Source organism: Heterodontus francisci, chromosome 6, assembly GCF_036365525.1.
Source record: "Heterodontus francisci isolate sHetFra1 chromosome 6, sHetFra1.hap1, whole genome shotgun sequence".
Taxonomy (NCBI): Eukaryota; Metazoa; Chordata; class Chondrichthyes; order Heterodontiformes; family Heterodontidae; genus Heterodontus; species Heterodontus francisci.
In genome coordinates, this window is record NC_090376.1 from 79973037 (window position 1) to 79994273 (window position 21237).

General features: G+C 43.6%; 1 protein-coding gene across 3 annotated transcripts in view; it reads left to right on the forward strand.

The window, feature by feature from the left end:
* Window positions 1-21237, forward strand: part of LOC137371406 (coiled-coil domain-containing protein 81-like) — a 125571-nt gene that overhangs the window by 80126 nt on the left and 24208 nt on the right. For all 3 annotated transcript variants that reach the window (XM_068033965.1, XM_068033966.1, XM_068033967.1), the window contains 4 exons: window positions 8021-8141; window positions 9388-9534; window positions 16687-16794; window positions 20931-21100. In XM_068033965.1, the coding sequence (XP_067890066.1) occupies window positions 8021-8141; window positions 9388-9534; window positions 16687-16794; window positions 20931-21100 (546 nt within the window). The remainder of the gene's footprint in view (window positions 1-8020; window positions 8142-9387; window positions 9535-16686; window positions 16795-20930; window positions 21101-21237) is intronic.

Here is a 21237-nt window from a genome sequence, read left to right on the forward strand (position 1 = left end):
GGGAAGAAAAGAGGGCCTATCACAAGAAATTGCCAGGCCCCTGACTGGAAATACATTTGCATGCTAGCAGACAATGTTGGAACAAGGACCCAGTCCTTGCTTCCCCAATACACAGAAGAGGTGGTCAGACCAGTTTAGCCACATGACTGGCTGGCTATTGGTTTTTTTGAATTTGAACTGGCCACAGAATTTTGAACTCAGAAAGCTGTTTGCTCCTGGACTGGAAAATACCTTTCTCCTGTCTGCTCTCATCTCACTCTCACCAGTTTCGGAAACCATTAAAGACATATGAACCCCAAGAGAGAAAAGTCTCCCACAGTGAACAAAGTTTAAGAAGAATACTGGGCCCCAACGAAAAGCAAGCCCATATCTTCAATCAAAGACTACAGCGAGCTCGAAACACAGTAACAAGATATTGCCTCAAACTGTACTACTTATCTTTTCCTCTGCTCTTTTCTGTCTCGATTTGTATGCGCGTATTGCGTATGCATGCTAGCGTGGGCGTGGTGTGTATCTGTAGATGTTCACTGAATTTATAGTTTAAGTTTTAATAAATTACACTTTTCTTCCTTAAACCTAAGGAAGCCTATTTGTGCTCATTTCTTTGCCTTATAATTGGAAAACAGTGAACAAGGATTCACCAAGGGGGAGCTCAAAACACAGTGTATTTAAAATTAAACTCTGTTACAATAAGACCAGGTGAAGACAGTAAAAGACCCGTAGACACCTTTCTCACATGGTCATAACAATGTGTTCGCACAGGCAGTGCAAAGTGAGTACCAGAGCATGTAGTCCTGCTGGATGAGTAGTGCTTAGGTGAAATGTGCGTGGATCAGATGTGCCCTGGCATCTGTGCCATTCTGATGAGTGCTTGGACTCCTGAGACAGCCCCGGCCATCCCTCTATACAGCCTGGGCACTGTTCTGCTGTGTATCTTCCTCCTCCACTTCCTTCTTCTCCTTCTTCAGCTCCGATGAACTGCGTCGATCTCGCACTTCATCCCCTTCAAGGTCCACACCTCTCTGGAGGGGCATGTTATGGAGAGTGCAGAACACCAGCACAATGCATGAGACCCTTGCAGGAGTGTACTGCAGGGCGCCACTCGACGGGCACAGGCACCGAATCTGCATCTTGAGAAGTCGGAAGGCCTGCTCAGCGGTGGCCCTTGTAAGCATGTGGCTTCGGTTGTAGAGCCTCTGCACCTCTGTCTCAGAGTCATGTAAAGGTGTGGGTAGCCATCTCTTCCTTTGTGCCCCAAAAGCCATCCATGGTATTTTGGTGGTGAGATGAAGAGCAGCAGCACCCTGGACTGCCAGAGGATGAAGGCATCGTGGCAGCTGCCAGGATAGCAAGTGCACACATGCATAAAGCACTTATGGTCACATACCAGCTGAACATTTAGGGAGTGGAAGCCCTTCCTGTTGAGGAATCTCACTGGCTTCTCACTCGGCACCTTGATGGCCTCATGGTACAATCGATGATACCTTGCACCTGCGGGAATCCGGTGATGGAGGCAAATCCTACTGCCCTTTGTGCCTGTGAGGCCCCTTCTGTTTGAAATTGTATGCACTGCTCTGCTTTTGCAAATAGAGCATCAGTGACCTTCGAGATGCAGTGGTGTGCTGCTGCTTAAGAGACACCACCAAGGTCTGCTGCTGCTGATCCTTGGAACGAGCCAGAGGCAAAGCGGTTCAAGACCACAGTAACTCTTATGACTGCTGGCAGACTATGGTGAGCAGTACTGTAAGGTCTGAGATGTTCCTCAATGCAGGCACAAATCTTAGATACCATCTACCCAGATAGATGCAGTCTCCTGCGGCACTGATTTTCTGACATTTTCAGGAAGCTTCTTCTTTGGCAATAAATTGATGCTGAGGGTATGGCCTTTGTTGCCTTCCTGCCCCTCGTTCCTCTCCTCTGCCCTCCTCATGCCTAGCGCTCTGCATCTACCCTGAGGATGTTTATCGTCATCTACTTGTCCTTACCTCCGATTACCTTAATCCCATGCCCAGCTGTTGCTTTGCTTGTGGTCAGCTGCACCCACATTGCTTCCTGTAGCCCCTTCTTATGGCCTCACGATCCCAGGAGGGTCACGATTCCCTCAACTAATCAAGCATGCACAGACCCCTTGCTTTGCTAATTCCAATCACCAAATGAGAACTGTGCGCCAATGGATGAGTGCCGTTCTCAGCCGTGCACCCTTTTGTGAGCCCATATCATTGAATTGAGCAACCATGACTGGCTCCCCATTGTGTTTCCACCTCCTTCTACTTGGCTTGTTCTATATCCAACATGGATGCTGTGCCTTCCCATAAAAATTACAGACGATCCCTTAATGAGCTGGCAACAAGCTGGTTTACAGGCTTAGCTGGTCATTGCTCAGAATCAGGTGTGTTGCCGGGTCTCGCCTTCCCGCCTCATCACAAAAATCGCTGGCTATCGGAATGGCATTGGGAAACCAGCATGGTGGCTCAATTCCCGACCCAATTTGGCCACCAAAATCCTGCCCTAGGAGTTCAGGAAAGCTATTTAAATTGGCAAAGGGGGGGTGGGGGAGGGGGGTACTGGAGTTCCACAAGGATCAACGGTGGGACCACTGTTGTTCAAATGATTTGGACCTAGGAATCAGAAGTTCAACAATTTCAACATTTTAGACATTGAGAATAAATTTGCTTAATGGGTGTGTAATTGGCAAATAAATATCAATACACATAAGTGTTATATTTTGGTAGGAAGAGTGAGGAGGCCACATACGTCTTGTAAAATAAGAGTCCAAATGGGCTGGAGGAACAAGGGGATCTAGGAGTACAGATCACTGAAAATAGTAAGGTTGATAAGGTCATGAAAAGGGATAATTTCCAGAGGGAATAAATTGAAAAACAGAAGTTGTGTTAAACTTATCTTGTATTGTGACTTTCACAATTTATGTTTGTAGTAAAGGGTCATACTGTCAGACTCTGCGCTAGCAATATTATTAACCTTGGTTAGGCTACACTTGGAGTACTGTGCATTGTTCCGGTCTCCATATTATCAAAGATACAGAGATATTGGAGAAGGTGCAAAAAATAATTTATAAGGTTGATACCAGAACTGAGAAGCTATAAAAATCAAGAAAGGCTGACAGGCTTGGGCTCTTTTCATTAGAAAAGAGAAGATTGAGGGGTGTCCTAATAAGAGTTCTTTAAAATTATGTAGGTTTTTGACAGGTTAGATGTAGAAAATATGTTTCCACTTGTGGAGAGACCAAAACTAGAGGCCACAAATATAAAATAGTCACCAATAAATCCAGTAGAGAATTCAGGAGAAACTTTTTACCTAAAGAGTGGTAAGAATGTGGAACTCGTTGCCACAAGGAGTAGTTAAGGTGAATAGTATAGCTGGATTTAAGGGGAAGCTAGATAAGTACACAAGGGAGAAAGGAATAGAAGGTTCTGCAAATATCATTAAATGAAGAGGGGTGGGAGGTGGCTCGTGTGGAGCATAAATGCCAGCATGGACCAGTTGGGCTGAATGGCCTTGTTTCTGTGTTGTAAATTCTATGTAATACAGTCTCGCACTCATTCACATGCCCTAGATATGAAGAGCATTCAGTGCAGTGTCTGCCAATATGATCTTCTACTACAATCAATAAATTGTGAAACTCTCAATACAACAACATGTTCAGATATTTACTTAGGTAAAGAACTTCAACTGCTAAAGCTTTTGTAAAAGCCATGAAGGAACATAGTAATGGATAAAAGAGACTGGGTAATTTTGAGTCACAAGCAACAACAGTGGTTCCTTTTTAGGAACCTATATTGGAGATCCAAAGGTGTGGGAGTGCCAGATAAAAAAAAGGCATCTCCAGTGTTAAGTTAGTATGAGCATATGCATGGAATGTAGTATGAAAATGTTAATGATTGTAAGAATTGTTAGGTCTCACCATTAAACTTTAGTGAATATCTGAGGAGCAGTTGATAATTAAAGTATTGAAATTAAATTTTCATAATTAATGAAATATGCTATTGTTATGAAGGTGCTTCTTTTTTTTTGAGGATTTGTGTGTTAGAATTGTGGAGATGGATTCATTGAAGTAATTCCATAGACGTTGGACTTTGTTTTTTAAAAGAGGTCATCGGAAAGACACTGAGGTCTGGTTTGAAAACACCCTTCACTGGAAGTCACATGTCTTAAGCTCAATAAACAACAGAAACCATGGTGACCTGGGGAGATGTTTACAGAGAAGTGAGATGTCACGATTTATGAGGGTCAGGAGGTTCTGACTTCCTGTTTGGTTTCGCTTCTGAGATATGGGGCTGGATTTTACAGCTCCCACCGATGTCAGGGGTCCTGGCGAGGTGGGGGAGGGGGCTGGAAGATGCCTACGGCAGAGGCCCACCATGGACCTCGATGCTGAGAAGGCCTGGCCCGATATTACTGGCGGTGGTGAGGCCTCGTGGCGGTCCCCCCTGCCACTCGACAATGGGAACAAAATTTCAATATTTTAATTTAGTAAAATAAATGAATTAATTACTTATCTGCTCTGCCCTCTGTTCTGGTGCATTATGGTGCCGGTGGCTTGCACTCCCATGCCTTTGGATCTCCATCCGGTGATCTAAGGCCGGTTACTGGTGGGGAGGGGGGAGCAGGTGAGTTTCTCAAGGGGTGAGGGGGGTAGAACTGGTTTCATTGGTCTAGGGGGTGGTGGGAAGGGGTAAAATTTAACGTTGATGAGCGTTGGGGTTGGGATAGGTTGGGAGTGTTTGGGGTGGGGAGAGGGCAGGATATTTTTTCCATGGTTATGGAGGGGGCGGGGGGGCATTAGGAGAAGGTCAGGATAAATTATTTCATTTTTTAAGTCACTGCGTCTTTAAAAATGTTAATTAAATGGAAGGGCTCAAAGCCCTTTAAAAATGGCATTGGCGCCTGCGCAGTGGGTCTGACGCCATTGCTGGGTTGGACTGCCCCCCCCACGCCATTGTGGGGAGTGCGGGGGGGGGGGTGCGCAGTCCACCCCGGCCATTTAAATGAGCTGCCGCACTGAATATCGGGGTGGTTCCACGACGTGCGGTCTGCCTGGGCGGACTGCCAATTTTGAAGTTCGCTGCTGAGATCAGCGGCGAGCTTATAAAATGCAGCCCATGGTTTGGTTCAGTTGGGGTGTGGACTGTGTTTAAAAGCAGTTGGAGATCAACCTGCCAAGACAGAAACACCCAGCTTGCCTCCTTCCTCTTGTCTCTATGAAATGCCACATTTCGCTTGAGGAGCTCCTGGAAAGCTTGCCAGATTAATTCTTAACATCGCCTGAAAAGAACTGCTCTGGAAAAGATTCGTGATCCGTCTATGTGTACTCAGATGCCAGACTGTATGCCATTTCGGGACACAACATATCTCATCTGTTTTCTTCAAGAATTAACAAGTATTTGGCCAAAGTATTTTTTTTTTGTAAAAAAACTCTGCGGAGAAAATCTCTTTATTTTTCGGTTAACGTGTGTGTGTGTGTGTGTGTGTGTGTATAGCCAAGGTTAAAGGGAACTTTCATATTTCAATCTGTGTGTTAATGCTTTGCATCATTACTGGATAAGTCTTGTTTCATAATAAACTGATAATTTCGTTGTTTATTAAAGAAACCTGGTTGGTGTATTTTATTCTGGGATAAAGAGTAGGGTATATGATTGACCGTATCGGAAACTGGGTAAACATTTAAATATATGTTGTGACCTGTGGAGAAGTGGAACTAGAAAAGACAGTGCACTCCTCCCGCCTTGGTCATAACACTATAGTGATCAGGAAGAAAGTTTAAGGCTGAATTTTACCAGCTTCCTGACGTCGGGGGTCGTAGCAGAGGGGGGGGGGGCCCGGAAAATACTTCCGGTAGATCCCCGCCACGGGCCTCGATGCTGGGAAAGCCCCGCTATCGAGGCCTCGTGGAAGCCACCCCCCTCCCCGCCTGCCTCTTGGCGATAGAAACTTATTTTAAATATTTAAATAAATGTTAATGACTGAATAATAGCCTGCCTTTTCACGACAGCCATATCACGCTGATATTCCTGACAGTAGTCCTGCACCTTCGGATCTCCATTCAGAGATCTAAGGCGGAACGCTGGTGGGGAGGGGGGAGGAGTGAGGTTTTCAGGGCGGGGGGGAGCTGTGGGGAAAGATTTTACTATTGGCTGAGGGAAGGGGTTGAGGGTCAAAGTTTGGGAGGAAAAGTTTGGCATCAGAATAAAAGTTTTTTTGGGGGGGATAGGGCAATTTATATATTGTTCCGACCAGGTGAGAAAGGGGTCTATGGGTTCCCTCTCAGCCTTTTCCTGGTTTGACCATGACAGGGTTTAATTTTCAAAACACTGTTTTTAGCTTCTCCTCAGTGAATCCTTGTTCACTGCTCCCCAATTGTAATGGCAAAGAAATCAACCAGACAGGTTTGCTTAGATTTAAACAAGAAAGGTGTAAGTTTATTAACCTTAAAACTCTAATTCGGATAAAACTACTAAAAATATGTGACGCGACCACGCTAGCATGCATACGCGATAAACACACATGCAGATAGAGACAGAAAAGGAGAAAGAATCAAGGGGAAAGGTTTGAAGCAATAGCTAGAGTTCATTTACTGTCTTTCGAGTTTGATGTAAAATCGTTGATTACAGTTAAATCTTGCCACCCCGTTGGGGCCCAGCGCACTCTTTCAAACATGTTTCGATGGTTTTCTGTCTTGGCTTAGTTTCTTCCGTGGGTCCCCGTCTTTGCATGAGAGGGAGAGAGAGCAAGACAGGGAGATGCTGTCTTCCTTCAAGTTCAGTTGCAGTCTGACCCAAACCTCTGTGTACACAATTCAAACCAAACCTGGGCCATCAGGCCAGTCATGTGACTAGCTCCCCACCTGGATTATTAGTAGACTCTTTCAATCTCAGTAGATATCCTCAGTAGGGGGTCTGGAACTCTAGCTTTCACACACTCAATGTCTTTTGATCAAAATCCATTTAGTTAATTGAATCAGGGAGCAGTTCCATTGTCTTCTCCATGCAACTGTCCCTTAGAATGCAAATGTTTCCAGCCACTGTCCTTTTAGAATGCAGGTGCCGCCATGTTTTCAGTCCCGTAAGAGTTTAAAATTAATGTTCCATATGATGAAATTAATATGCCTCATTCTTGGCAGGTGTGGTTTTCCTCACAACATTAAGTACTTATTGGGGATGGGTGGGAGAGGAGATTCTAAGGGGTATTACAATTTTATTTTAATATTTCGGACACCAGGACCTTTAAAAATTTAAATCTAACTGAAGGGCTTCAAGCCCTTTAAACATGGCGGCGGTGCCTGTACGGTGGTGCCAGACGCCATTGCCGGCGTCAGAGCGCCTGCCCCCTCTACATCATCAGGGGTGTGCGTTCCGCCCCCTCCACATCATCAGGGGTGTGCGTTCCGCCCCCTCCATGTTCATGAGCCCACCTCATGAAATATCGCGGCGGCTCCATGAGGCCATGCCGTCTTTGAAGCTTGCCGCCAAGATTGGCGACGAGCTGTAAAAATTCAGCCTGAGGACATGTCTAGTTTATATGCTAACTTTGGTGAAAGTCATTTAGGGAGTGATATTAATCTCTCTGACACCTTTACCAATGAAGTAAAATAGTTTGGAGCTGAGTAGTCAAAATAATTCATTTCATTTTAGTTACTTAGTTAATTTGTGATGTAAAGCATCTGTTTGTCACAGCATGCTGTGGGAAAACATTAAATGAGATAGCCTGAAACTAATATTTTTTATATATTGGGGAAAGTTGCAACCTATATTCCTTTTAAATATTATGTATAGTTATTTTAGGTGCTAGGAAATATTATGATGAAATTAAATTACAATTTTCATCCTTTCATAGTTGTTAAATGCCTTCATCTTCTTACAGGAGCAGCACTATTTGCCGCTTGATTGATAGGTATCGAATCTTGCAGTTTTCTGCAATATGTGTTGTTTTGTAGAAGAAGTGATTTTGAATCATTTTAATTAAAGTGGAATTTTGGAGCGCATGTTTTTTCATACATCTTTAGGTTGTCTTCTCCATATCGTTCTCCATCCTGTCAGTCTGGCATTCAACACACAAACCTGCAGGCACCGAAGCTCAAAACGCCTCCAGCCACTGCCTGCTCTGACCATTGCAGGGCAGGACAGGTATGTACTTCTTCAAGTACTGAGGCATCTGAATAGATATATTTTATTACTTGCCATAATCCCATTACAGTATTGTATACATGGTAGAGCACATCCATTACAATATATGAATGTCAGTGAACAAACATGTGATCTTGAGAGAGCTCTGTTAGATGCAATTTCTGTTAAAAAAAAAGTACTTGAAGGCATTGGGGCCAATTTTTGTCTTATGATTGTCCATGCCATCTGTTCAGTTTAACGTGGAACTATGCCACAGAAAAAGGGGCAGAGACCTATAACGCTGACCCTCCAACCCTTTTATGTATAATGAGCATTTTTGATGGGTTGATGGTGGGCAGAGGAAACTGCCACCTGAAAAGAGATGGAAGCTTCATTACAATGTTTAAATACTGTATCCAAATCACATCATATAAATGGGTGTCTAAGGTTTCTTGACACTGAGCTATATGAGGAAACAAATTTAAAGGGTGTATAAGAAGATTCATTCAATAGCTTTCCTGCCCCTTCAGCTTTGAGTCTTATTTTAATATAATTGACAGCTGCTCTCCCAATCGTGACAAATTGGGCAGCCCTCCCACATGCAATTTTTCAGACCTACTTAAAGCAGCGATGCATCTCATAACGAGTTTGCATCTGCTCCTTGCATTTTTGCTTGTGCAACGCTGAAAGACTTTCTGGCAAGACAAGTGAGTCAAAAGGCTGCCCTCGCTTTTCAGATGCCTCCTTGGAGGTACTAGTGGGCAAAGTGAAGCCAAGAAGTGAAAAACTGTTCTGCAAAAGCAAGGGCATCCTCAAGGCCACAATGATACTGGTCTGGACGGAGCTGCTCAAAATGCACCAGATTAAAAACACATCGGCAGAGGAATTTGTTGTAGCACATGACCTGTTACCCAATTGTCTGATATACCTATTCTGCGCCTGTGCAATTAGTGCAGCTGAGTACGATATCTTCCCCAATATTACAGCTGAAATAAAATGGAACTTCTTAGGCATAGTTCTTTTCTTAGAGATATTATTGTGCTTTGTCCATTGACTTTAAAAAGCTGTGGCAGTAATTGTAAGGACTAGAGCATAAAAACATTATTAAATAGATGCATTGGGGTTGGAGCAGAAATGTGTATTGTTAACAATACAATAAGCTTCTAAACTGTGCACTACGAATATCAAGTGTGTATTTGCAAGCTATTGGAATATTTCTTAAACAGGAGAGTGAATTGAATATATTTGCTGCTGTATGGTATTGCAGGAGCTGTGCTACCTTTGCATGCAACGAGCTCTGAAGAATTCCCCTATTGATCTTTCGGAGAACAGGAGAAGAAAGGAAGAGGAGGACGAACAAATACTGCAGCAATACCAGCAAATAAAAGACCAGGAGACCCTCTTCCAGCAGCAGGTATATAACAAATTGTGAACAAAGGGTGAAGTGCAGAATTCCGTTAAAGTATGCAACCTACACACTCATGGTAATTAATTATTTTAGTGATATGTTAGCTATTTGACAAGGACTTTCTATAAGCTAGCTAGGACTATATTATGTGGAGTATTTGTATGGGAGTACTACATGCTCTTGTGTAATTGTGATAAAAGCCAGTCCCTATCCTTTTGTCTAGTTGCAAATACCATCCCATGTCAGAAGGGTAACAGTAATTAGTAGAACCGAAAAATAAAGGACAAGAATCTAGCTATAAAATGGAAATAGAATAATGGATAATTATGTGAACAGTTTAAAAGTAATAGGCATTTGGCTTTCAAGTTATTTCTTATATTCATTGCCTTTTGACTTAAAGCCTGAGAAAGTCTCAGATACAGTACAGATGTGAGTTGTATTTGGATTTTATTTATATGTGGCTTAACTCCAGCTATCATGCAGTACAGAATCATGAACATAGGGTTTTAATGCTTGGGTGTAGATTACGAATAATTATTCCTAAATTTCCACTTGTGCTAAAGAATGTGAAAATTGTATTCTCAACACATAGCATCCTGACTTGGACATATCTCACTGTTCCTTCATGGTCACTAGGTCAAAATCCTGAAACTTCCTATCTGATAATATTCTGGGAGTATCATACCATGTGGACTAAAGCAGCTTAAGAAGATAGCTTGTTATCACCTTCTCAAGAAAAGCTAGGGATGGGAAATAAATGGCTACCTTGCCAGTGACATCCATATCCCAAGAAAGATTTTTTTTAAAAAGATGTTGATGGGCTAAGCAGGCTAGTGATGGCTGAGACTGAGAATGTTATGATGGACATTGCAATGTTGGGTGTTTTTATTTGCTTATAGCTTATAGAAACTTAGAGTAGAAGTTTCAGCAGGGCTGGAAAACTTCAATGGAAAGGACGATCGGGTAGCATGTATAATGGGCAACACATCCATTACTGTCAGTTTCATGCCCTGCTGAAGTTGAACATTTCACCCTTACTTTTAAAAAAATAAAAAATACCAAAGAATTACCTTAGTTTATGAATATCTTTAAAAATCCTTATCTAATGACACTGTAATTTCTCAAGTATCACACAGTTTTTCTTTCATCAGGAAGAGCAACATTAAATTACACTGCATTATTTAGTAGTGTTCAAGAGAAGACTAGAAAAGGCAGTATAAACAGCACTCAAGAATGTACTCATCTTACTCAGTATTCATCCACATGCCTTTTCTTGTGTTGCTATTAGGACTGATTTTCCTTCTCTCCACCTGGGTGCTAGTCAGGTACAGTACACCCTAAGTGTGTGTTGCTGGACCTGACTCTGCATGGATTTTCAGATTCCAGTTATGTGCTTGGCTCTGAAGTGTCTCTAGCATAACTTGTACCCAACAGGGCCGAATGCATTGATGTTGGAGAAGAACGTCTGCTACTGTTGCAGGCCTGAGAAGCCACTTGATCTGATACATGGTCTGATGTATCTGTATATAAAAAAATGGGACTTATCTTCTAGGTCCTTTGTCTTTGTTGCCTGCTCCTCTAACACAAAGACCACCTACTTCCACCTCAGTAACATCACCACTTCTGTGTCAACTTCAATCCATCTCCTGCTGAAAACTTCTTTAATGTTTTGTCATCTCCAAACCTGAATAGTCCAATGCTCTGCTAGTTGGCCTCCCATTCACCACTTTTCATAAACTTCAGCTAACCCAAGTGAGTTTTGAGCAGACAGGAGGCAGGGCAAGTGCAAAATGTACTCGCCGGCCTAAATTTCAGATCCAGGGTATTTTAAGCCCCCATGCCTCATTTAAATACTGTCAGTCTATTTCTTCCCCATTCTGGCAGGAAGAGGGTACAGGGTGGCTGCCAGCTGGGAAAGATGGTGGCTTGGAAGTATGTGACAGGGAGGGAGTTTTGAAAGGTCTTACCGGAAGGAAAATGGGGTAGTCTAGATAAGAGAAGTGCAACTTACTTGTGAGCCTGGAGGAAAACTCCTTTCTGGCCCAATAAAGGAAAGTTTTTTATTTAATTGGAGGACTTCTTCATTCTTCCTACCAGCTGTAGACCTGCTCAGACCCCAGTTAAAATGCAAGAGGGATCTTATTGATGTCATAGGTGTCATGCAGGCCCCCACCTGCCAAGAATGAGGCACATTAATTTTGCCACATGGGCATTAAACTTCAAATTGTTGCTGGGAAGAAGAGAAGGCTGAATACAAGGAATTGCGAGGCCTGGCCGGAAGGACATTTTTTGCATAGTAGCAGACACTGCTTGGAACAAAGGACCAGGCCATGCTCCCAATACACAGAAAAGACCTGGTCAAACCAGTTCAATCACGTGACCACCCTGCTGGCCAACTTGGGGAGTTTTAAATTGGAGAAACAGTGTTTGAAGAGAGAAAGCTCCTGGCTCCTGGATTGAGAACATCTCTCTCCTGTCTGCTCCCATCTCTTTCTCACCGGCTTTGGGATCCATTGAAGACACATAAACCCCAAGAGAGAAAAGTCTCTACAGTGAACAAGGTTTAAGAAGAATACTGGGCCCCAATGAAAAGCAAGAATGATCTACAAGCAAGAATTACCTACAAAAGGACTTTATAGTGAGCTCGAAGCACAGTAACAAGAAACTCTTCAGATATTGCCTCAAACCTCTCCACTTTATTTTTTTCTGATCTTTTCTGTCCCTATCTGTAATTGTGTATCGCGTATGCATGCTAGCGTAGGCGCATCGTGTATCCATAGGCCTTAACCGAATTAGAGTTTAGGTTTTAATAAAATTTCACCTTCTTTAAACCTAAGAAAGCCTGTTTGTACTCATTTCTTTGCCTTATAATTGGGAAGTTGTGAACAAGGATTCACCAAGGGGGAGCTCAAAACACAGTGTGTTTAAAAATTAAATCCTGTTACAGACCAGGAGAAGGCTGAAAGGGACCCCTAGACACCATTCTCACCTGGTCGTAAGATAGGATTTAAGAATTTATGCATGTAGTTTCTATTGAAGAGCCACTTTACAATTGTAGGTCTGTGGGATCAAAGCAGGATGTGGAGCTGCTCAATTTTAATAGCTTATCCACTTTGTTTCTGGCAAGCAGGGTGAGTTAAAATTGACCCCCACGTTCCATCACTGCTGTCATTACTGACATACATTGGCACCGAAATCCTTCATGGCCTCACCTTTCCCCTACTCTGTAATCTCCACCAGCTCTTCTATTCCCCCTTGAACTTTCTGTTACCCTGACTCTAGCTTCTTGTGCTATGTAGTACTTTCCTGTTTAACAATTCAGCAACAATCACGCATTTATACAGTGCATAGAAAACCATTCAAATCACTTCACAGATGCACAATCAAAAATAATTCTTGGCGGCTAAATTGGATAGCCCCAAAATTGGGTGCAGGGATCACAATGCCCCTGTTCAAAGTGGTGCAGGCAGCACACAAACTTCATGCTGCCCGCTAATTATGATGATTGTGGCATGCAGCCCAGCGCTGATTGCACTACTGAGTGGATGCACATCTAAGCAGGGGGCCCAAGTTCTGCGAGGCTAGCACCACTTAAAATTAGCCTGCACTACTTAAAGCCAGACTGCACCTCTTAAAGGTGAGGTGCCTTCTGGCTGCAGCAAGGGCTGAAACTGCTTGAAGAGTGGAGGACCTGAAGGAATCTACAGAAGTAGCACAAGTTGCCAGATAGCCAGTTCAAGGCTCTCGGATGCCAAGTTGGAGGCCTTGATGCAGGAGGTTGACAGGAGGAGAGAGCTTCTTTTCCCTCAAGGGGCCTTGAGACCCTCCATGCAAGTACTGAGAAGGCAGTGGGAGCAGGTAGCTGTATGAGTTAATGCCAGCAGTATAGCCCTGAGAAACTGGATGTCATGCCGAAAGAAGTTTAATGACCTCACACAACTGGTCAAGGTCAGTGAATGAATCCTCACATGCCATACCCTCCCAATTGCACCACTAACTTCACACACTGCTCCAGGTTTACTGAACTAATACCTGGAATGGGCAGGTTGTCTTATGAGGAAAGGTTGGACAGGCTAGGCTTGTGTCTGCTGGAGTTTAGGAAAGTAAGAGGCGACTTGATTGAATCCGGTTTCCTCCCACATGCCAAAGACTTGCAGGTTGATAGGTTAATTGGCCATTATAAATTGCCCCTAGTATAGGTAGGTGGTAGGGAAATATAGGGACAGGTGGGGATGTGGTAGGAATATGGGATTAGTGTAGGATTAGTATAAATGGGTGGTTGATGGTCGGCACAGACCCGGTGGGCCGAAGGACCTGTTTCAGTGCTGTATCTCTAAACATAAACATAAACATATAAGATCCCGAGGGGTCTTGACAGGATGGCTGTGGAAAGGATGTTTCCCCTTGTGGGAGAATCTAGAACTAGGGGTCACTATTTAAAAATAAGGAGTGCCCATTTAAGACAGAGATGAGGAGAAATTTTTTCTCTCAGAGGGTCATAAGTCTTTGGAACTCTCTTCCTCAAAAGGCAGTAGAAGCAGAATCTTTAAATATTTTTAAGGCAGAGAGAGATAGATTCTTGATAAGCAAGGTTATGAAAGGTTATCGGGGGTAAGTGGGAATGTAGAGTTGAGGTTACAATCAGATCGGCCATGATCTTATTGAATGGCGGAGCAGGCGCGAAGAATTGAGTGGCATGCACCTGCTCCTAATTCATATGTTCGTATTCACCACACCCCTTCAATCACCTACTAACAATCTCTATTAGCCACGACTTGTCCCTCACATATGCTTCACCTTACCCTCACATACTTAACACTACTGAAAGCTGCACTCTCACATCTCATAGTTTGCACACACTACCATCTATTCACTTATGGCAGGCACATCACCCAAACACACTGCACCACACTGACACACTTCCCTCTCTTTTGCAGGACAAGGTGGCCCATAATAGGTGACAGTAGCAGCTATCCCTTGGATGGCAGACGCAGTTGTATGTGCTCACCCCTCCCTTGGAGGAGACGGTGCTGGGAATAATTGGAGTAGCCATCACTGAGGCCATGGTCAGCAGTGGGGCTGAAACCATCCAGGATGATGGTATGCTCCTGGTTAATGCACCTTCTCACATCCAAATTCACACTCGTCCTGCAATCTATTATGATGTACTAGCTGCAGATGGTGTAACAATGTACATCTCACTTTCCCCTCGCTTCCCTCACCTCAACCCTCCGATTGTGCCCTTATGCTTTCAGCTACCCAAGAAATGCCACCTGGCCTGGTGCAGGAGGCTGAAGGCCTAGAGGGAGATGAGACTGAGGAGCAAGAAGCATCATGGGTGTCTGATGTCAATCTGACACTCACAGCCATTAGCTTAGATACTGGCACTCTGTGTACTTTAGAGAGAGAGCATGGAAGCGGGATCTGTTTGGGGTGAGTCACCGGGCACAAGCAACTGCAACCAGAATGGGGGAAAAATTACATGGATGCCAGCATGGGTAGCGGAGGTGCCAGCTTCCCAGATGTGCTGTAGAGGATGGAGTTGAGGACTTTGATGGGGCAGATAACAGTAAAAGGCTGATGGATATGCACAATGAGATGCTCAATGCATTGACAAGCCTTCCAGAAAGGCTGTGGTCATTATCAAGGAGCATGGAGGAATCAAGCACCAACCTTGCACAGAGCTTTATGCAGAGCTTGGAACCCATCCTTTCCAGTGTGAAAATTGTGGCCAATTCCACTGCAGCACTCAGATGTTGTGTGGCTTGTGCTGCAATGGAAGCTGAGGCATCAGCCATCAGACGCTGCATCATGGTTGGATCTGCATGTGTCCTCATGGAGTTGGCCACAACTTCCACACTGGAAAGGATGGCTCCAAGGTCTTCATGAAGTCTTGTGTCAAGTTGAAGCCAGACTCCTCCATGTTCTTTGACAATGACAGCAGGCTCTCTGGCAGGTCTGCCAATGCACAAAGCATTTTGCTGTGCATGCCATCTGTCTTTGACTGTAGGCCGCCCATTGAAGTCCTCATCTGAGACATCTGCAACAGAACTTGTGTGCAACCATGGCCTCTGGGAAGCTGGCACCTCCGCTACCCATTCCCCCTGCCCTGCCTGCAGGCCACTTGTGCCCAAAGTCTCACCATATGCAATCTTGCCTCTTAGATGCCGCCTAAAGTACGTGCAGTGTCAGTATCTGAGCTGGTAGCTGTGAATGTCAGAGCAAGTGACGATGTTGCTTCATCATCATTCTCTTCTTCCTCTTCCACTTATTTGCTCCTGCACCATTACCTGGCCAGGTTATAGTTCTTGGGTATCTGAAAGGAGGAAGACACAAGAGTAGGATTGCAGTGAACTGAGTGGGGGAAAGCAACATGTTCATCCTTAAACCATCTGCTGTTTGTAAATTAGAAGTGATTGTGGGATGAGGGGGAAGTGGAATGTAAGAGGGATGATTAGGTATGAGCATACTATCATGGTGTCTTAGATCAACCATCTCAGTATGGAGACATAATCAAATCCGTAACAGCCTAGCTGATTTCAGTGACAATAGGGAAGTTCCATATTTGCCAATTGAGACATTTGACGAGCTCTGATGTTTCTTTTTATTTGCAAAAAAGTGAATAATTTATTCAGCAGAGTTGTGAGCTATTTTGCCCTATGATAATCCATTGTGTAGTGACTAATTAGATTATGGAGAGATCAGAATTTTGGTGTAATTGGCAAAAAGATTATACAACTGTTGGTATACTCTCCTTTGAATAAAATGGCATGATTCCTTGATAGATTTATTATATTGGTGAACTTACAATGCACACTGAAAGCTGGAAATCCAATATCTAGGGGAAGTTTTGTTAGTTCAAATATCTAATATTCAGATAAAGTGCTGTGACATTTAATGAACACAAAGGGAGGGATGCTTGCTACACTAATATCTTCTTTTACAGGTTCTTATTTTTTATCAAAATGATTATATGCATGGTTAAAACACCCCATTTTCTTGTGATGCAATTATAGCTTAAATATACACAGGTATAAGTAAGAAATAATGTTTTTCACTATGTTTACTTAAATGACAATGTGTGCTTCAAATGTTCTCTCTTGGCAATTTCCCCTTCTTGTTCTTAATTGTAATTAATGTTTTTCTGTTGTTTCCCAGTGTGAAATGTTGGCTCACAGAGAATTCAACCAGAAAATTTCAGCATTCAATGTAGGAGTCGCTGAAGCCAAAAAGAGACGGAAGAATTCAAAATGCAAAGACTTTTACGTAAGGCATGAACAGCATATCAAGAATCTGTTTCTGGAATTGTTTTCTTTATGTATGTCAAAATCCAACTAGTTTGATGGCAGAAATGGCACAATCTAGTGTTTGTGTTTAAGATCATTGTGATGCATGAAGGTAGAAATTCTGGTTGCTCAGGGGCACTGTAGGAAGCATGACAGGTCGGAAATTCTGCTCACCTTTTTGACCCTGCCTTTTCTTGTTCCAAACTCGGGGCTGGGACCATTACCATAAAGGGGGTAAGTACCCTCCTCAGTAGCGATGCATCAAGGTCACCCCCACAGTAGAGTAAACTGAATCTTAGAGAAGTATCCTCTCCAAGAGGGGAAGTCATGGGCTTATTGAGCAAAAGAAATAAAGTCGTGTTAGACTTTTAGGAGAAACTCCCAAGCTGGGAAACCCCAAATCAAATGACAATTGATCTTTCCAGGATAGATTGCTATTTGATTATTTTTCTGGTTGAGGCTCACTTGTGGCTCAGAACAATAACTATGCCTGCTTTTGTTGCGACAACTGGCTTATGGTGGCATATCTGGTGGAATTTCCACATAGCCCAGGAATACCCCAGACCTACACAGAAGGAACAGAAACCCAGCTGAGCCAGAATCAACCCCAACTTCCAGTCTCTCTACTTATTGTAAGCCTGAACTCTGCATAATTTTTGCAGTGGAAAGGCCTGCACCTGCACCCAGGCCACTGCTAACTTTGTCAGGGCATCCTTTTAAGCAACCATGCCAGCCAATTGAATTGAGCTCAGGCATCAGTTCAAAATGGAAATGAATGTCTTGCAGCTGTCTCAGAATCCATCCACAAAATTCATCTGCCAGAGGTGAAGCAGTTGCCAGAAGGTCTAGGCGGCTGAAGAAAGACGAAGCTTTGAAAGAATATCGGGAATGTAGCACCAATCTGAAATGAGGAATTAAGAGGGCTAAAAGGGGTCATGAAATATCTTTAGCAAACAGGGTTAAGGAAAATCCCAAAGCCTTTTATTCATATATAAGGAGCAAGAGGGTAACTAGAGAAAGGATTGGCCCACTCGAGGACAAAGGAGGAAAATAATGCGTGCAGTCAGAGAAAATGGGTGAGATTCTAAACGAGTACTTTGCATCGGTATTCACCGAGGAGGGACATGACGGATGTTGAGGTTAGGGACAGATGTTTGATTACTCTAGGTCAAGTCGGCATAAGGAGGGAGGAAGTGTTGGGTGTTCTAAAAGGCATTAAGGTGGACAAGTCCCCAGGTCCGGATGGGATCTATCCCAGGTTACTGAGGGAAGCGAGAGAGGAAATAGCTGGGGCCTTAACAGATATCTTTGCAGCATCCTTAAACATGGGTGAGGTCCTGGAGGACTGGAGAATTGCTAATGTTGTCCCCTTGTTTAAGAAAGGTAGCAGGGATAATCCAGGTAATTATAGACCGGTGAGCCTGACGTCAGTGGTAGGGAAGCTGCTGGAGAAGATACTGAGGGATAGGATCTATTCCCATTTGGAAGAAAATGGGCTTATCAGTGATAGGCAACATGGTTTTGTGCAGGGAAGGTCATGTCTTACCAACTTAATAGAATTCTTTGAGGAAGTGACAAAGTTGATTGATGAGGGAAGGGCTGTAGATGTCATATACATGGACCTCAGTAAGGCGTTTGATAAGGTTCCCCATGGTAGGTTGATGGAGAATGTGAAGTCGCATGGGGTACAGGGTGTACTAGCTAGATGGATAAAGAACTGGCTGGGCAACAGGAGACAGAGAGTAGCAGTGGAAGGGAGTTTCTCAAAATGGAGACGTGTGACCAGTGGTGTTCCACAGGGATCCGTGCTGGGACCACTGTTGTTTGTGATATACATAAATGATTTGGAGGAAAGTATAAGTGGTCTGATTAGCAAGTTTGCAGACGACACTAAGATTGGTGGAGTAGCAGATAGTGAAGGGGACTGTCAGAGAATACAGCAGAATATAGATAGATTGGAGAGTTGGGCAGAGAAATGGCAGATGGAGTTCAATCAGGGCAAATGCGAGGTGATGCATTTTGGAAGATCCAATTCAAGAGTGGACTATACAATAAATGGAAAAGTCCTGGGGAAAATTGATGTACAGAGAGATTTGGGTGTTCAGGTCCATTGTTCCCTGAAGGTGGCAACGCAGGTCAATAGAGTGGTCAAGAAGGCATACGGCATGCTTTCCTTCATCGGACAGGGTATTGAGTACAAGAGTTGGCACGTCATGTTACAGTTGTATAAGACTTTGGTTTGGCCACATTTGGAATACTGTGTGCAGTTCTGGTCGCCACATTACCAAAAGGATGTGGATGCTTTGGAGAGGGTGCAGAGGAGGTTCACCAGGATGTTGCCTGGTATGGAGGGCGCTAGCTATGAAGAGAAGTTGAGTAGATTAGGATTATTTTCATTAGAAAGACGGAGGTTGAGGGGGAACCTGATTGAGGTGTACAAAATCATGAGAGGTATAGACAGGGTGGATAGCAAGAAGCTTTTTCCCAGAGTGGGGGATTCAATTACTAGGGGTCACGAGTTCAAAGTGAGAGGGGAATAGTTTAGGGGGGATATGCGTGGAAAGTTCTTTACGCAGAGGGTGGTGGGTGCCTGGAACGCGTTGCCAGCGGAGGTGGTAGACGCGGGCACGATTGCGTCTTTTAAGATGTATCTAGACAGATACATGAATGGGCAGGAAGCAAAGAGATACAGACCCTTAGAAAATAGGCAACAGGTTTAGATAGAGGATCTGGATCGGCGCAGGCTCGGAGGGCCGAAGGGCCTGTTCCTGTGCTGTAATTTTCTTTGTTCTTTGTTCTTTGTTCAGAACTGCTTCACTCAACAGTACCAGGTTTACAGGAGATCTGACCAGTCCTTCAAGGGACTGCTGGAGGTCAGCATACTACTCTGACATGCAACTGTGAAAAGCAGGAGTGCTGCTCCTGGCTCCACAGCATGACCATGGGGTGCTGTCAGGCCCTCTTTTCTTGTTCTCTTCCCCCCACCCCAACCTGCTCTCCCCCTTACCTATCCAGGACTTAGCTGAGGGCCACAGAGGCGAGGCAAGGGACCCAAATTCCATGCAACCACACAGGAAAGCTGACTATTGAGGTGCAACAGATGCCACTCTGATTATTAAAATGAGGCACGAGGACCAATTTAGGACCATCCTTAGGTTTTGGTTTGGTCACATATTGAAGTATATCATCTGTTAGTCGCTCAAATTTAGCCCCCAGAGGTGCTACTGATCAATATTATCATACACTGACTTGTCTCGGTGAGGTCTTGGAAATCCTGTTCAAAATCTTTATCAAAGCGTTGATTGCTATAATTCTCAGAAGCTCTTCCTTGCATCTTGAGTCTCATCCGAAACTGAGCCTTGGACTTCATCAACTTTGTTTCTTCGCGTCACGGATTCCAATCAGACATCAAGATGCAGCTTGTAGGTTTTAAGGCCACCTGTTTGGGTCACCTGCAATGTTGACAGCAACCCTCAGCCTCTAGTATTCTCTTTAGGGACTGCTGGTTAGGACGCAGAAGTCCTGAAAAACTGAAGGGAGTGAGGCATGCTCCGCTCAGTCATGCTGGATTTTGTATCGCGGTCGCGAAACAGGGGTTAAGCCCCTCATTGGTGTATGCAAGGGGCCCAATGCCCGTTACAGATGGACCCAGAGAATTCTATATATCACCCAAACCAATAAAACATTGAATGTAGTTCAGGCACCGTTTGGGTGTGGGACATAGTCTTGCAAAATTGCTGAATTAGTGCAGGAGCTGTAGGTCCACATTGCTTTATTGTAAATGCATATGTATCAGTGATTTTATGTTGGAAGAGTAGGATCTCCTGTGACCTGGTGTTTTGTTTGCATACAACATCCAATTTTTCTGAATATGTGCATTTTAAGCACATCTCTTGCAATTTAAATCTTAGTTTTTATTACATATAGAACAATTGTGCATACCCAGCTTTGCAATGTCATATGCATTTATTGTTTGCAAAGTAATTGTTTAGAAGTATAAATTACACTCCTTGAAAAAACTTAAAATTATGAAAATTAATAATTCAATTCAATATTGAAAATTTGTTATTTTATACATAATATATCCTGGAAGTAATATTGGGGATTTGCTTTTAGAATGGATACATATTCCAAAAGAGACTGTCTACACCACCAATCTTTCTGAAGCAACAGCAGTATGCTCGGTGTCTGGATGAACAGATTCAAGAGAAAAAGCAAAGAGAGAACAGAAAGAAACAGGATGAAGAATTTCTGGATCGCTTGGAACAAGTGCAGTTAGCTGAAGAGTATGTTTTTTCAATTTGTTGGGATGTGGGCTATGCAGTATTTATTGGCTCAATTAAAATGCTGTAGTTCATGCATTGCTGCTGGCTGGTCCACACGCATCAAGTTCTCAAATGTACTATCAAGGAAAGTACCAAGT